Source organism: Strix uralensis, chromosome 3 (genome assembly GCF_047716275.1).
Source record: "Strix uralensis isolate ZFMK-TIS-50842 chromosome 3, bStrUra1, whole genome shotgun sequence".
In the NCBI taxonomy this organism is placed as follows: domain Eukaryota; kingdom Metazoa; phylum Chordata; class Aves; order Strigiformes; family Strigidae; genus Strix; species Strix uralensis.
Window position 1 is genome coordinate 104,623,377 of NC_133974.1, and position 17,120 is coordinate 104,640,496.

Here is a 17,120-nt window from a genome sequence, read left to right on the forward strand (position 1 = left end):
ACCTTATCATAAATAGCCACAAATTACAAAAGGCTGCCAGTAATTTTCTGCAGAAAACAGTAACTGAAAATGTCTGTTTGAACTTTTTAAAGGTGTTGACAACTGAATATATGGTGGACTACTGTGAAAGCAGGTTGCAATAGCCGTATTCAAAAGCAAAGTTGTGGATTTGCTTAAAATATTGACTAATATATCTATAGTTCCAGTGACAGGAGATAGGCATATTTGCTTTGTTATGTATACGTGTGTGTGCATATTCTCTGACACACTTACAGGCACACCCAAACACTCATTTCAGTGTAGAGTTTAGAAACTATATGGAACTTTGGAAAACAGGATGTAGCTATAAAATAGCAAAATCTGCTTAGCTTTATGCATTGTTTTATTTGACTTCCTGGAAGCTTTTTCAACAGCAGCCAAATCATAATCTCTATTGACAATCCAGTTGTTGAAATACTTAGGTGAATGCACTGTTGATTGATGGGTGCACAGAAAAATCAGCCGCTTTCTGTATTTTGCTTTTCTGCTACTGTGCTTCATAAATTAAACAGATGAAAGCTTAGTGAGAATCTGCTCTCAGTACTGGGTGGTGTTTCAGAGTTCCTCTATTTAGAAGGTCTGCTGAGTACCACGTGAAATACAGTGTAAATGCATTTGATATTGTGAAGGAAGATTGCCTTTTTCACAAAGTCTGTGTATCCACATCAGATTACTGATGGGTTTGTTTGGTTTTTTTAGAGGCAAAGCAGGGGAGTGGAAAATTATTAATTGTGGTTGGGAACTGCTTTGATTTTTTTCATTCTGAAGGGAAGTGTTCTGTATTCTTTTGACCCTGTGCTAAAAAATAATCTGTTTTCAATACTATTGTTGATATTTAAAGATATGTGTGGCTTTAGTCATTGTCTGGCAATAAGCAACTGAAGATTTTAGTTCTGAGGAGCATAGTTTGGATCCTTTTTAATTAATTTAGATTCAGATTGTGAAGGTTAAAAGTAGTAATGGGGATGACTGATACTTCATCCTTTTAGATTTTTTTTCTTGTTAATTTCTTGTGAGCAATTGCAGAGGGGAAGAATCTGTTTTGTGATTCCCAGATCTCCTACTTGCTTAACTGCTTGTTTAACTTGGTTAACTGCTCTTTTACCTCTCTTTTTATTTAAGCGTTCAGTGTCTGGCTCCTGATATTACCTTCAGATCAACAAATCTTCTGCTGATACAGGCTGTTAGATGTGGAAGTATTGTTTTATATCCAAGAATCTAAATAACAATCTCCTATTAACTGCACATCCCCTTACACTGTGTTTTTTAGTATGAATGGAAAGGGTACCAAATGATTGGTTTGTTCAGGTGTCTTGATCCCCATTGCTGGCTTCTTTAACACAGCAGCACGTTGCCTGTGTTGTAAGCATAATTTTAAAAAAACATGGGAAAAATGGAAGGTTAGTGAATCAAGTGCGGGAAAGAATAAAGCCTTGAAAGTTCTGCCAGAGCTTCCAAAATGTAGGTAAGTTAGTGGGAAGAGTTCACATTGTTTGGCTACAGCTTAGAACTAAAAGGTGGGAAAACTAAGGTCTTGTCTTTGCTCTAAAGCTGATGCTTTGAAAAAACACACAGTCAACCTAACCTGTTGCAGGAATAGCCATTTTCCATACCCTGTGAACTGGTAAAGGGTTGTACTGTGCTCCGATGAAATCTAACAAAGAACAACAAGCGTTAATGAAGATTTCTTCCCCACTTATTTCTTATCTCATATCTCCTCACCAGCAGAGTAAAGTGTGGGATTTTAGTCATTTTAAAGGCAAATCTCCCGGTTTCAGCCACCACAGTTGCTATTTCTGCTTTGCTGCCTAGGGTACGTTGTAAAAATGTTGATGGGAACGTAAGTGATTGCTGGCTTGCTGTAGCGGGCAGGAGGATTCCACAAATTCGCATCGTCCCTGTGGTGCACTGGAGATACTTCTGTAAATTCAGTAATGCAGCTGTGATTATTCTTCTCCTCGCCTCTCAATTAACCAGTACAGCACATATTGTTCCCTGTCAAATATCTTACTTTGTCAGATGGCAGAGAGCAGTGTTGTTCTCTTTTCAAATTGCTGGTTTGATTTCTGGCAGTACTTGATTGCTTTAAATTGTGCTTTCTGCATCCATTTTCCTCAATACTTAATTAACTGGAGAAAAAGACTGAAATGAGGTTTCAGTTAAGTAGGTGTTTCACTTTTGTCCCCACTATCCTCATTCATTTATTTCCTCTAGCTCACTCAAGTAGTCTCAGAGACTTTACCTTTCATTTGCAAGAAATTTTGCACTCCAGATTATCTCTCTTCTTATTATTATGCATTATTATTAAATGCATCCCATGCTGGGAAGAAGCACAGAGGCAAGAGTGCAGAAAAGGTGGTGAAAAGCCATCCAATATCAAACCAAAACTGCAGTGAGTGTAGGTAAGCAAAACACAGCTGGTCATTTGAAAAGACTCTTCAGCCAGCCATGGCAAAAGGCCATGTGCCTGAAACAGTGCTGCACTAACGACACGAGAGTTGAGTTAATCAGGAGTCACAACACATTACAGGAACGTTCTGGGAACTTTGCAGTGAAGAGTTTAGTTTTAACATTGCAAATGCAGTTTCCATCTACGTTAAATACCAGATAAAGTCAGGAGCAAGCACTTCTTTACAAGATTGCAGCTATTACAGCACTAGCAATGCTTGAGCAACACCTGGGGTACTGGAATGTCTTGAGGCATCTACAGTGCAGGTAACTGCTTGAAAGCACTTGGCTCTCATCCTTATCCCCTTTCTCTCTGTGTGACCTGTTCTGTCGTAAGTGCCTGTGGGAAGATAAGAGCCTGCATGCAGTTAGCTACCATGGAGCAGAGCTCCACGAAACACGTTGCATAAGGTAGCAGCAAATTTACCTTTTCTTTGTAAGAAAAATGTGGAAGACTGCTACTAAATCATAGTCTAGGACGCCGTATAGTCTAAAGATATGCCTACCACATACACAGGTTCCTCAGAGGTAAGACACCAACTTGAAGTTCCAGAATTGATTGGAGCAAAACAGACTTTTTTAAAAAATGTTTTCCTGTGACCACATGTGTATATCTGTTTCAGCCTTACAAAAAGAGCCAAGACCATTTGAGCTAAATGCATCAGAGATCCAGTCTAATCATAATGGGAGATGGGAAAATAGGCAGACTGTGGTTTGGATTCCAGCTAATTAGTAAGCAGTCAAAAAGTTCACTTGCCTTGAAAAATACAAGAGTAGATTCTGAATGGCAGATGACTGTAGAATGGACTGAGAGCACCTGACCAGTGTGATTTGACTCACTCAAGTCTGAGAAAATTATTAATATTACAGTGAGAATGAATCAAGTAGAAAATGGATTTGGGTTAATCAATTAGGATTGCTAGAGCATCCCCATGGAATTTTGCCTTATTAAGAGATAATAATCATGATGGCCTCTCTTTGTTCTGTGAAAGAAGACCTGTGGGTATTCATGACAAAAAATGGAGTCTAGAAGCTGTCATATAGAAAAGGAAAAAGGATGGGCAGATTCTGAGGAACTTATTGGAAAAATCTTGAAACTCTAGTTCAATTTGAAGGTCATTACGACTGGCATTCAATCTTAAGCACTTTAACAGAAAATTAGTTGTTCTTGTTGAAACGTATTAAGGACAATGGATAATCTACTCTCCATGAGCTTGGAAACACATAATGTCCAGTGCTTCAAAAGCACTTTTTTCACTTTTCTAGCACAGCATACTAGTGTTCAGAAAATATGGAGCAATCCAAACTCCTTGTGATAGAGATCCAATGGATTTCTCTGTGCATGTGCTTTGTCAAACTGACAGAGAAAATTTGTAGTCTTCAGTGTCAAGGGGTTTCTTTTTCTTTTCAGTTTATGGCCTTGATAGACATTAAGAAATGCCCAAGAACAGTGAAAGAGCAACTTTAAAACCTCTTCCATGACTCTAAAGCAATTCTTATAATAATTTCTGAACTAATCTAAAAGTTATAAAAACCTATCCACAAGGCTGCTCTTTGTAAATATTATAAGGTAATTTTATATCTTCTGTGTTCTGTTTTGCTGAGTTGACTGCTAAAGTGAACCTTCAACAAAAGGGAAAAATCCGGTACAGCAGCCAAGGCTACAGAAGGCTGAGGACTGTGAGAGCTTGTAGCCAGGCCTGCACAGTGCTGAGCCAGCAGATTTGATCCTGTGTTTGAACTATGTGAATGTCACTTTTTCCTCTCTTCCCCTCTAGATCTCATTTTGAAGCTTGCTGACATATAGCTAAAGCATGGTTTGGGTTAGGCTTGGTTTCAGTGGCTAAAGTGATCGAAGCTGTCAGCTACACAGGTGTGAAGATTCTATCGCACACATGTCCTGTGGTTGTGAGATGGACCATGTTTACATGATACTCATCCGTTTCTATTTTCCAACTGCCTTCGTTTATGGAAACCCTTGTTTACATAGGTAGATATCTTTGTACGTGAAGAAACTGGTATTTGCCGCTGTGCACACCCAGTTGACTGTGCATATGAAATGGGAAGAGCTGGAGCAACATTTCTGTATACTCAGCTATGCAGTATATACTGCCAGAGCAGGCAGTGAAATGAGTATGTCCAGTTGAAACTTCAGAAGAAATTTAGAAATTGCTGGAATTTCTAAAAATATGAGCCATGCCACTTTGCCAAAATAGAAGAATCCTACTTTAAGTCCCATGCAGAAGAGAACTTGTTTCACAGGACATTTCCCCTTCTGCCTGCGATGGGGCCACTGGGTCAGTACTGGTTTGGAAGAAAGTTTCCACATACCAGATCACTGACATTTTCTGTTGTGAGAAGAATAAACTTGGGTCCTGTGCTCATCTCAGAGCAGTCATTTTCATTTTTACTGGTTTACATTTAAAACTTTCCCATGTGCAGTATCTAATTATGGTACATTACAAAAATCTGTATTTAAATGGTAACACTACACAGTGCTGAAAGGGACTGTTGGTAAATTGCTTATTCACTTTGATGATTAAGCCAATAATTATTGCATTAGCATCCTAAACCACACTCTTCTGCCGATGTATCTCCTCCTAAGGCAATCCCATGAGATGTGATGGGCTAAGTAGAAAGGGTATGGCACTTGAAGAAGGAAAGTGCAAGAAACATGTAGGAGATAGTGCCAGGGATTAAGTGGAGATTGCTTTCTCCCATGTCTGCTTCAGTGTGACTCAGGATAGTGGTGGGGTGCGGTACATCAAAAAGGATTTTTTTGCCTTGGATATGTAAAAATAGACATTTCCACTACTGGCTATGAAAGACCCGACGACACTTCCTGACAGGTCTTATCACTGAGGTTATGCTCACACGGTAATCAAAGTAAATAATTTTATTTGGTTGAGTAAAATGGTCTTTTAGCTTCCACACCACTGTGGCATTCAGCTGCCTATGCTGTTCTATTTTCCAGTCCTGAAATAATTTGGTAACACTGCTGGATGCCATTTTTCAGCTGTCTTTCACCTCCCCCTCACCTGAGGTAAATCTTTTGGTATCTTTACACTGCATTTTTTTGAGAATGAATGCTTTATGAGCCTCCTAAAAGCAAAGGCATAAAATAAGTGTAAGATACTACTTTGTGTCTTCAGGAGCTTTTGGCTTTATATGATAAAATTCCAGGAAATAAGTTATTTGGAACAGTTTGCTCACTGGAAGACAGATGGGCACCGGATCCTGCACCCCTGCAGGTGCTGTGTTAGCTTCCCATTAATTTGCTGAAATGATGCACTTACAGACCCATTTCAGTGGCTATTTCAAGCCCAGGAGTGACATTTTTTCTAGGCTCCTAGATTCTAAGAGCTAGTCTTTTACCTGTGTCTCTTAGCAAGAACCAGCAGGTTTTTTGCTTTTTACGGAAATATTTTTCATGGGTATGATGGCTGCTTGAATTGTATCTGAGTGTGGATCAGGTTCTGAGACCACTATTCTGCAGCTGAAATATCATCCTTGCATTTCTAAAGGTATAAAACTGCCTGATGTTGGATTTGAGCAAGTGGCTAGATGAAAAATCCTTTACAAGCTTTCCTGAGTGGAGACCATTTCATTGCTACAGAAAATGGGAGAACCTGTGTGCTCTGTGAAAATTTGTTAGAAAAACTCTCCAGTTTCTTAATAAGTGTGCTAGAAAAAAAATTATCGTTCTAAAACATAAAAAAAAGTTTGAACCTCAAGGGCTGGGTAAGTGAAAAGAACCCTCAGCTGCAGATTTCTAAGCAGACCACAGAATGCAGTCTGCAGAGGTAGTAAAACAGTGTGAACAGCAGAGATAAATCTTGGTGGGAGGACTGACTTTCTCTGAGGGCACACTATTTGAAATTGCATGTTCGAAAGCAAAGAAAATTGCTCCTCAGACATACCTTGATGAACCAGATTGAAAATTGCCTTGAGCTGGAGTCCAGTGAAAGAACTGCCCTCTGTTCCCCACTTCACACCAATAACTATGCCATGTAGGTACCCAGAGAATAACATGAAAGGTGCAGGCGCTAGTCATTTTTAAAACGCTCTTGTTTTTGAGGTACTGTCCTTCTTCCTTCCATGTATGTTTCCTATATTTTTTCTTCACTCTCTCCTTCCCTGCTGTGCAGTTACCATCTTTTTTTTTTTTTTTTTTTTCCTAACAGAATGAGGCAATTAATTGCTTTATTCTTCCCCTCAGTCACCATGTAACATCCCACTGAGTGTGTAACCTTCTCCCTGGAAGAGCAATGGTGCTAATCTCTTTCTCAAAGCTGGAGAAGAGGCTACAGGTACTACAGCCATGAATTCCCTGGTAAGTGGTGAGGACTGCTTGGCTGTGATGCATGGCCAAACAAGGACAGTGGGTCAGGCAATGCAGCTGGATGCGTTTAAACATCTTCATGAAGCATGAACTGGCAGAGGACCAGCGTGGAGGTTGTGTAAGGAACAGATCTCAGACACTATGCTGGAGTAAGTGCCAGCGGGAACTTGGAGAGGGATGTAGGTTTTGGATAGCAAGTACACAGAAGAGCAGAGTCCAGGGAAGGAAGCACCCAAATAGCAAGTTGGCAGGCATCCAGCATGGGTAATAAAAAAAACCACTGCAAAGACCTTGACAAATGTTTCCATCTCCTTATTTTGTCTGGTCCAGAAAACAGTGACAGTGAATAAAAAGAGTGGTTTGACAACAAAGTAAAAGAGAAAAATACATTTTTGTAGGACAAAAAGTCCACTCACTGGAATTCCTTTCCATCCACTGGGCAATTCACTTTCAAAAGTCTCAAAGCAACTCAGCTTCCATTACTTCTCTTGTGAGAACTGTGCCTGTTCTAATAAATGTCATTGCCCACAAGCTTCTTCTGGTGTAGGTTGTGCTTGCACTTTTCATTTAATCTTTCCAAAGAACACTTCTTTCTCCCATGCATGCTACGTCCTTCTAAAGACCAGTTTTGGTCTTTTTCCTTCCATCATTGCATGACTAAACAGGCAAATATATTGTTTAAAAAATCCTTTAAATCTGTTCTTGACCAATTAATTTTATTCTTCTTTTCTGAGTTTCTTTATAGTCATCAGTATTTTTGGAGAGGAAAACACCATGCTTAAGCTGGACTCAGGTGCAGAACAGTGTTACTAGATATCCAACATGTTGCAACAGCATATAGTAAAGATCCACTACTGTTTACAAACTCATCCTTCTGGAAGGAATCAGGTACCTTCAGTTTCCTATTAAGGGATCTCAGCTATATCTCTAAGACACTCAGAGCCTTGCAAGAGCTGACCTTACAAATATGCTCAGCATCCTCTAATCAGATGCAAATTACATATTGTCTCAAATTGAGGTGCAGTTGTTGATTTTTTACCCACAAAACCGACTTAAAATTCACTAATTTCAGCTCTGATTGTTCCTCAAACACTTTTGCCACCTACTGACTGTCACTCAGACCAGCATCTAAACATACCAAAACACCATCTCTCTCCTAATTGTAGCACTTTGAAAGACAAAATAACCTTCTGCATTCTAATTATTTTGTAATTCCTTTGATTGTTATTTATTCATTGTGCAAAGCATATGTGTAACTCCCACATGCCTAGTGTTGAAGAAAGTACAATACTAAATGGCAGTATTACAAATTTGTAGAAACAAATAAGCAAAGGTAGCCCATTTAAAAGCCACATTATGCAGTTCCTCAGAAATGTTCCCACCTGAATCTGGTGCAGCAATACGAGTTTTAGAATGCAAAGTCCAAATCCCCGACCATGAATCCTCTGGATCATCAGACCAAATTAAATGCCTTCTTGTATAGAGGCCTTTAAAGTCATATCTAGAGGAGGACTCAAGCATCAAATCCCTCTCAAGGCTAGAAAGCAGCCTTACTCCCTGCAGGATAGGGGAGATGTGTGGGATGAAAGAGCCCCACGACCCAAGCCCTGTGCACTGGGCAGGGACCCTCCAACAAGCAAGTTGGCAGGCAATGCAAGTGGAAGACTGTGACTAAACTCTTGCACCCTCTGGAGCTCACAGTTCTGCTCCAGGCCCTTAGCAATGTGTTTTTCTTTCTTTTTTCTTTAATAGAGACTGAAAAGAAGAAAGAATTTGTATTTCACAGTTACTGGCAAGAAGGACAACCTAGTGCCTTTTAAACGAGTGCTGCAACCTCAGCTTATAGTGATGGTGTTACCCATTTTGCTCCTACTATCTAACCTAGAGGAACTAGTTCAAAAGCCCAGTTGAGTCATCTGCTCATGAGGTGTCGTGTTGGATTTGAGTGTCCCCAGCCTGGAGAAGGCACTGGAATCTGCCTACCCCATTTCATGGGCAAATGCTTCAACCAATCTGGGATAACAGCAAAGATAACAATATTGCTAATACTATCTTCTCTGTGAATGACTTAAAAGCAAACCAGTGTGTTCTTTCCAATTTTTCAAAGGGCAGTTATAAGCTCTGCTCTCAGGAGAGGGCTCTAAGAACTGGATTAAAACAGGCAGAGGTGCTTTTGCTCATCCTAAATAAGATGCCAGATTTGCAGAGGAGAGGCAGGACTGTGGCCGTGTATTTGTCCCTGGCACTTCCTATTGTCTCTCCCCAGGCCCCTTCCCTCTCAGCATGTGAGATGTTCAGATAAGCATTTTGAGGTGTGTAATTCTCAGAGGACACCACATGGGGAGCCTTAATGTTGAACTTTTTTTTAATGTTGAGTTTTATGTTCTGCTCTGGTGACCAAACTTATAAAAGCAAGCTACTAAAAAACAGTCTTCTTACTGGATCTAGTCACAGCCTACAAGTCTCTCTTGCTGGTCTAGTCCAGAAAATAGCAGTCACAGCAAAAACGTGAAGCAACAAACGTTCTTTGTAAACACGTTTTATGTAATTAAAGCCATTCTGCACATTAAGTACATTATCTGTCTTTTAGAAACCTTGTTAGAATAATACACAAAAAGGTACAGAAAAATCTCTCTTTACCAGTCCTCCATGGAAAACACCCTTACTGCTGCTTTTATAGAAGCAGTTTCTCCTCGCCTTGTATTTAAATTGTGTAGCATTCAATAGGACATAAATTGTGGCTCTGCCTTGATATACAACATTTCTACTGGAGGTGACAGAATATTTAATAATAGATGTTTTTACTCACCTCATCAAGGTTATGCTTCTTACTTTTAATGTGCATTTGAAATACATCTTCTAATGCCCTTAAAAAAAGAATAAAAAGGAACATCAGTGCAAAAAAAAAAAAAAAAGACTGTTCAAAGGCCATATATTTCCAAATAAAAAATACTACTCAGCCTGTCTTTCAGATCACTTAAAATACATCCCAACTTTTCACTTTTGTTCCATCCCTTCCCCATCCCTACCATCCCTGTAAATGGATTTAAAAAATAAATTCTTAAATATTTTAAGCCTGTTGAATATTCTTATTCCAGGTGCGTACGGTTTGGCAGGGACTGTGCCAGGGACAGTCTTTCATGTATATAATTCCAATTTGTTCTTCCACATTTAATATAAATATAAGAGCTCTCTGACACAATATAGTCCCCCTCTGTGTTTTGGTGGGGCCTAAGTCTCTCTGTTGCTACTGTCAAGTACTGTCCCACCACATTAACTGGGTGAAACTGCTGAGGGTACTGGGGTGCTAGGCAGTACTGCAAGCAGCCTCCTAGATTCATTTATAGCTGTTGTTCCTTTGTCCAGAATACTGCATTACTCAAAGAGAACTTTTGAACTGTCTCTAGCCAATGCGTTTTAGATGTCTGAAGGTCATTTGCATGGTGTCTTTGTTCTTGGGCCTCTTTTCAGTAACATTTAAGGCAAACACTGAAGGTTGAACTTTCATGGTCATAGTTTTGTTAACTAGGTGTATTAGGGAAAGAGAGATGCCTTCAGAAAGTGCTCTCAATATTTTTTTTTATGGCTATGACCAGCTTCAAGCAAAAGATGTACTTGTGGTGATGAGTCCTGGTAAAAATAAAGACCTGGCTGACTAGGGAAATGAGGTCTCCAGGTTCTACAATCACAACTCAGTTAAATCTAACCCAATGGTTGCATTTTCAGACATTAATAAAAAATGAAAATATCTGAAATGAGCTGGAGGGCTCAGCAGAGCTGTTTTGGTTGTATACTGTATATTTGAATTGGGAGGGCATTTATGATTTCATCTGTAGAGAAACTGGTCTAAATAAATGAAGATTTTAAACTATGTGTCTATCGTATTAATCCTGCAGCAGGTTAGCTAAGGCCATTAGTTGTGTCTTTTCTATTCTATCACAAAATCTATTTAGAAATTCATCTTTTGATTTAAAATGAAAGGCCATTATTGATTGTTTGCTTTCATTCTGGAGAGGAATTAAGTTCTGTTATTAGAGACTACCCAAGAAAACAATGGATGGTTTTTCATATATTTTTAGTAACCTTTATTTTTGAGGGAAGAGTGCACAGCCTCTAAACAACCTCCATCTAAAGTCAACAGAGAGTGGTCCTTTCACCCTACAAGCCTGAGCACAGACACCCTGGTGCTTCACAATGTTCTGAGTTGGGCTCAATGTGAACACACACACGACCCCTGCTGCTGTTGCATCATACCAGTACAAGTTTGTGTTCTATCATTTGGTTTTCATTATCTATAGAGAAAAAACTTATTTTCTGAAGGATACTAATCCTCCTGTTAATGTGGAGGCTGACACACAGTAGTTTTTTGAGGTTTCATTTTATTTTAATGTTATCTTCTTTATAATTTTATGTATGGGCGGGCATGATACTTAGCAAACTTTTCAATGTGTGGTGAGTTGGTGTTTTTCAAATCTACCACTGTTCTTCCCAGTGTAACCAGAAAATTTACTTCTAATTTGGGCCTTGAAGTTTTTCTGAAAACTGCTATACCTAGAAGGAAGGAGGGGAACTCTTATCTTTAACTGATTGCTCAGAAAACAAACTAACCACTTATGTTAACAGCCACTTTAAAAAAAATATTTTTAAAAGAGCCTTAGGGATTTTAACTGAAATCGTCCAGATTGAAAGGGAAATATCTTGGTTTGGAGTCAGACTGAGTTTAATTGATTTTAGGGCATTAGTACCTCTCCAGAATCAAAGCACAGCACTTGACAAAGACTGAAATCTTAAACATTGGGGTTAAATCCTCTATCAAAGGAAGAGTTTCTCCCACTTAAGATGCAGGCTGGGAAATGGCATAGGAAAGGAGCACACAGTGTTGTCACTTCTAGGAGGCTTACAAACAGACCTGTGTTTTTTCACAGCTCTCTAAATATTAGAAACGTGATAGATTTCTATTAGAAATGGGAGTGCATGGTAGTGTGTGTTTGAGACAGGATGTCATGTACAGAACATGAAACCAGAAAAGGATGCTGCAGTTAGACACTAGCAGCACTGGCTGCATTTGGCTCTAGCCTTTATGTGTGGATCATTAACTTGATAGTGCATGCATCCTAAAGAATGTGATTATTGCATTTATTTATTTTGCTCTTACAGGAGAGAGGAAGAACTCTAAATACCAAATCTTGCTATGATGCACTTTGCTAGGGAAGACTCATTGTAGCTCCATGGCTGGCTAGTTCAGGATTGACTGGGAACTGGAATGAGACTGTTGTAACAATAATGTCTATCACCATACTATATAGAGGAACGAGTCTGAGAACAGGGTCAGAGAACATGATGTGTCCATGTTTCTACCAGAAGTAAATGGGAAATATGAGCCTGGCTGAAAATATTTTCTGTTCAGCTACTCAGTCTAAATCATGACTCCTATAAAGTACAGTCACAAAAGTATTAATCAAATTAAACTTATTTTAAGTTTCACTTTAATGTCATCAAAACCAGCAATTCTTTACACTGACTGAACAATTGGTCAAAATTTTGTTACTCAAGGGAATAAATAAGCAACGCGAAGCACTTACTCTTTGTGATAACAACTTCTAATCAAAATATCATTTGTAAGATCTTGAAGAAAATGAAGATACTCTTCTTCTCTACACAAACACACAAGCTGTCAGCATCTTTCTTTCACATACACTGAATACAAGTAAGGTTTACAATACCATCCAAAAAGGTAGCAGTTTTACAGTAATTAAACTAACTCAGATAAAGAATTTTGCCAACATGTCCAAAAGTGATGAATCTATTTACTAGTCTGCATTTTTTAACTATTCAGGTTTATGCTTTTTTAAATGACTGATTTTCACAGCTCTGTTGGTCAACTCCCTAATTACTTTAATCAATTAGTTTCATTAATCAATAATATCTATGCTTTTTGTGAATAATCAGTTAAAAAAATAGTTCCAGTGAACAAAGTGTAGGTATTAGAAGACAAATTATTATTAACATTATTTATTTATTTATTATTTACTTATTCTTAACATATTTAGCTTGCCTACAGTAAGAGAGGATTGGGTGGCATGACTCAGAAAATCTCCTCCAACTCTCTGATCCCACACTTCTCAAGTAAGTAGCTGAATCCTGTATCCCTAATGGAGTCTTTTCTACTCACAACATACGCCACTGGTAATTGGCCCTTGTCCCACGTTTTCAATTTTCCACTAGATTCATAATTTAATATTTTGATATAAAACTTAGAAATAGTTAAAAGGCATAAACAAATATTTATCTTACTTTTCTTCAAGTTGTGATCCTGGAGAAAGTGGCATTTCAGAATCGGGAATCCAGAATTCATGGTTCTGCCACAAACAAGTAAAGAGGAAAAGTAGATTTTTTAAAAAAAATTATTATCTTTGTATTAGAATTTTATATTTCCATTCAGAGCATGAGGGGGAAATAATCTGATTTCATAACATATCAAAATCACATCATCATCATACTGAAGTGACATGCCAGCTCATGTGAAATAAATGTCTTGAGTGTCAATCACCATATAAATAAAGAAAAAGTATTATTATTAGGTAGGTTTGTGTTAGCAGAAATGGAAACAAGCTTGTATAACCTGAGAAAAATGATGAAAATGCTATAAAGGAAATCAGAAGTTCTGACAAAATGGAAATTATTTGCAGACCTCATTCAAATAAGACAGCTTTTTCTTTAAAAGGATGTGCAAAATACATTTGTATCTTTGAAAGAAGACTTGGAAAACCAGACATAATGAATTTATCTTTTGCTGCAGATTATCAAATGAGAATAGGAGCTTCTTTTGATAATGTTGTAAAATGAAAGTTTTGGTGGTTGGAACAAGGCATGGAATAGTCCTATCTAGCACAGGGCTATCACAAATCATGCCTGTGGTGCCTTGGCTGAGCTGTGTATAAATTCAACACTGATTCTGTAAATGAGCAAGTGGACCAAGGAATTGTACTAAACCTCTCTATCATGCATTACTCTGGCTCCTGTTAAGCATCCCTTATTTTAAAAGCAATAAAATTCACTAAATCAATCTCCCATTCATCTTAAAAATCCAGGTGACTAATGGAGTGCAACTTCCAAAGTTCTGTGTGGCATACTACCGTACTGACTGTAGGCCGAGTGATTAGCACTTTGCCTGGATGCTTCTGGGCTCCAAGTTATTATTTGGATGGAGTGTAAGGCTGTAAATCAACCAAAATCTGAAATGACTGCTTGAAAGGTTAAGAGTGCAGCAAGAAGTCAGTCAAGTGGGAAAAAGCTCTTCTTTCAGAAGAGCAGATCTGTGTTCGAATACACTGTTTTTCACATCGCATAACGCCTCATTCGTGTTTCTTAGAGACCAGTTACTTTAGCTGTTCCTGTTTTATTCACGGAAGTCTGTTGATCCTATCTAGCCACACATGCTAGATTTCTCAATTGCAATCTTACTGACTTCTCACAAGATGATTTAATTTTTTGGTTTTACTCTTAACATACACTCCCAAAGCCAATGATTCCGTTGTCCTTGCTGCGTGGAAATGAGATGGATAACTTATGTGTATGAACAGTGGGCTCCATTTTTTTTCTTTGTAACAAACGAGGTACACCAACTGGCTGCTCAGAAAAGTGAACTGAATGTGGTCTCACATACACATCTTCTAAAAATCTGAAAGATTAAAAGCACAGTGAAAAATGGTTATGCCTCAAATGATATATTTGAGAGTAAAATTGCTTAACTTTTAGCTCTGATGCATAAGCAAACTAAGTACCTGTGCAACTTTCTTTTCTTTTCATTGTTGATGTCTGCTGATTTAAGTGATGGTCTGCCAAGGGAGGAGCTCTTTTTTTGGGGAGGAGGATTATAATACCTATGTTTTACAAGAAAAGATTGGTGTGCTGTCTTTAAGATTCGAGGGGTAAAACGCTGCTTCTTTTCTGTGAAGTAAATTGAATGTTTGTCAAGGAGGTCCCCAGAGTATGTTTTATTAAAAGAGTTTTGAAATGCCATCTTCGTGTTGCAACTGCCTAAATGCATGCGAGACTGCAGAAGTGGTGAAGCAGGTGATCTGTCTGTAATAGAGTTGTGAACAGGAGTCTGAGACAAAGCACGCTGAGCAGTATTTTGGACAGTCTTTCTTGCAGTAGGAGCTGGTGTCAGAGTCCTTGAAGTGAGCTTCTGAAAAGATATGGAGGGAGGCTGCTCTCTCTTTGCCCTGGAACAGTTGTTCTGACCAGATGTCAAATATAGGTGACCATTTTCCAATAGTGACCACCTCACCTGTAAGTTAAAGAACAAAATAACTGACAGAAAAATTGCAAAAGCAATCCACCGAAAACAGTGTCTCCTACAAATTGATTCACCCAGAAGGAATTTTAAGAAACTGTTTTCTGTCTCAAGTGGTCTAAATGATTTGCCTAGTTTCAGGAACTGCAGTTAGGAGTAAAGCTACCCTGACACTGTGCAAGAGCTAGTTAATGAGTCCTTTTTCTAGAGTTTTTTTTCCTTCCTTCTCTTTACAAGGTTGAGGTTGCTAATGACAAGTAGTCTTGGGAATTACAGAAATTCTGTTTTGCTTGCCAGGGCCCACAGAGGGAGAATAGGAGAATTTTTCTTCCTTGGACTCTGTGCTTTCTCATCTATGGTACTGATGTCTCAATGGCAATCTCACGGCCCATCTTCAATGGCATCTTCTATTCTCTCAATTTGTATGCCCGTGCAGGTGTGAGCATAACTCCATCTCATGAGCTTGAAGTCAAACAAAACCACTGTTATCCTCACAAATACCATAAGTGAAATTGTGGCCCCTCATTTTGCTATTTATCTCAGTGGGAGCAAAATTTTACAAATCAAAATAATGCCCGTGTTTGAATTGGATGACGTTCTTTATAAACAGCATCACTGGTAATCTAGTGGTAAACCCACTATAATTCTTAACAAATAGAAAGCTTTCCAGTCTAAATATAGTCTGCTGAGGAATTTTTGCCCCAGAGAGACTCTGGAATATGGCAGAATGAAATGTTTTGCAAGACTTTGTCTATTGAAGTGAGGTCTGTTGGCAGAATTTGGTGAAGAACAGACCCACTCACACTAGCATGAGGTTGTACAGTTTCTGGTATCTGGCAGAATACATAGAATTGGGATTACTTACTTTAGGGTCTTGCTTTTACCAGTAAACAGCATTCTGAAATTCAAAGGATGCTGTAAAACAATATAAATTTATTGCATTGTGTTCAGTGGGAATGCTAAGAAAATCATTGGGATTTAGTTCTCTTGAAAATATTGTGTACAGAATCATCCTAATAAGAATGTTTTCATACACATCAGCAAATTGTTTCAATAAATTCACTCAATTTTTTTTTTTTTTTTCTGGGCACCCATGTAATACTTTGTTAAAAATTCTAAATCCATTTGCCAAAGGAGCACGCTGTGGGTTTGTGAGTGGCATGTGCACATTCATGCTGGCAGTGCAGCGACACATTTTAGTCAAATCCATGTAGCCATGACATGGGTACCTGTCATTGTAGGCCATGTAGGTATAGCAACAGTTAGATGAGAGGATAGCTGCCAGTTGGCAAAACTGAGAGTCAAATATTATCTCTGTTTGACTAGACTATGAAAAGCCACACTGAATAAACCTGCACTTAACTGCTGTGTTACAGGCACTCCCCAGCACTTCAGAGTACACCTAACTTAAGGGGAAACTGGTCCCTTTCATATGACTCAGTACTACCTGTGTGACATACCTTCTGCTGGCTTGGAGAAATGCTTCTGGAGTTGAATGGTGAGGCAGGAAGATCATGTATAAGATCCTTCTTATATTTCTCAAGGTCTTGAATTAGTCTGTCTCTTTTCTGCTGATCCTTGTCTGTACATGTAAATATGTAAACACAACGCTTTCCAGTTTAATCAGTGGTCAAGTCATAGAGTATTACTCCACATTCTTCTTTTTGCCACTAGACTATTCTGTCTTCTCCTCTTAATATGAAGTAGCAGATAGAGAAGACAATCACTCTGCTTTTTACAGTTGGCACTTGATGCTTCCATGCTTAGCACACATCTGAATTTGAAATAAATGCAAGCAAGGACTCCATTATATCACTCATAGAGTAAGTAATGAGCTACTGGTGGGATAAGAGAGTATGGCAACATTTTGTTTCCACCTTCTGCGTGCCCTTTCCTCTACCCTAGACAGGAGCTGAGGCAGGTCAAAACAGAAGAAAAGCTGAGGCAATCTAGTAAGGATGTAAGTCTGTGTGCTAATAGTTGAGTGACCAA

At 38.6% G+C, this 17,120-nt stretch overlaps 1 protein-coding gene across 1 annotated transcript in view; it reads right to left on the reverse strand.

Moving 5' to 3' along the window:
* Positions 1–17,120, reverse strand: part of LOC141941652 (spermatogenesis-associated protein 7 homolog) — a 39,436-nt gene that overhangs the window by 1,074 nt on the left and 21,242 nt on the right. Inside the window, exons 4-9 of the mRNA XM_074864621.1 lie at positions 16,589–16,710; positions 14,614–15,122; positions 14,394–14,510; positions 13,124–13,201; positions 12,412–12,483; positions 9,639–9,696 (exon numbers count right to left, since the gene is read on the reverse strand). Coding sequence (XP_074720722.1) covers positions 9,639–9,696; positions 12,412–12,483; positions 13,124–13,201; positions 14,394–14,510; positions 14,614–15,122; positions 16,589–16,710 — 956 coding nt within the window. The remainder of the gene's footprint in view (positions 1–9,638; positions 9,697–12,411; positions 12,484–13,123; positions 13,202–14,393; positions 14,511–14,613; positions 15,123–16,588; positions 16,711–17,120) is intronic.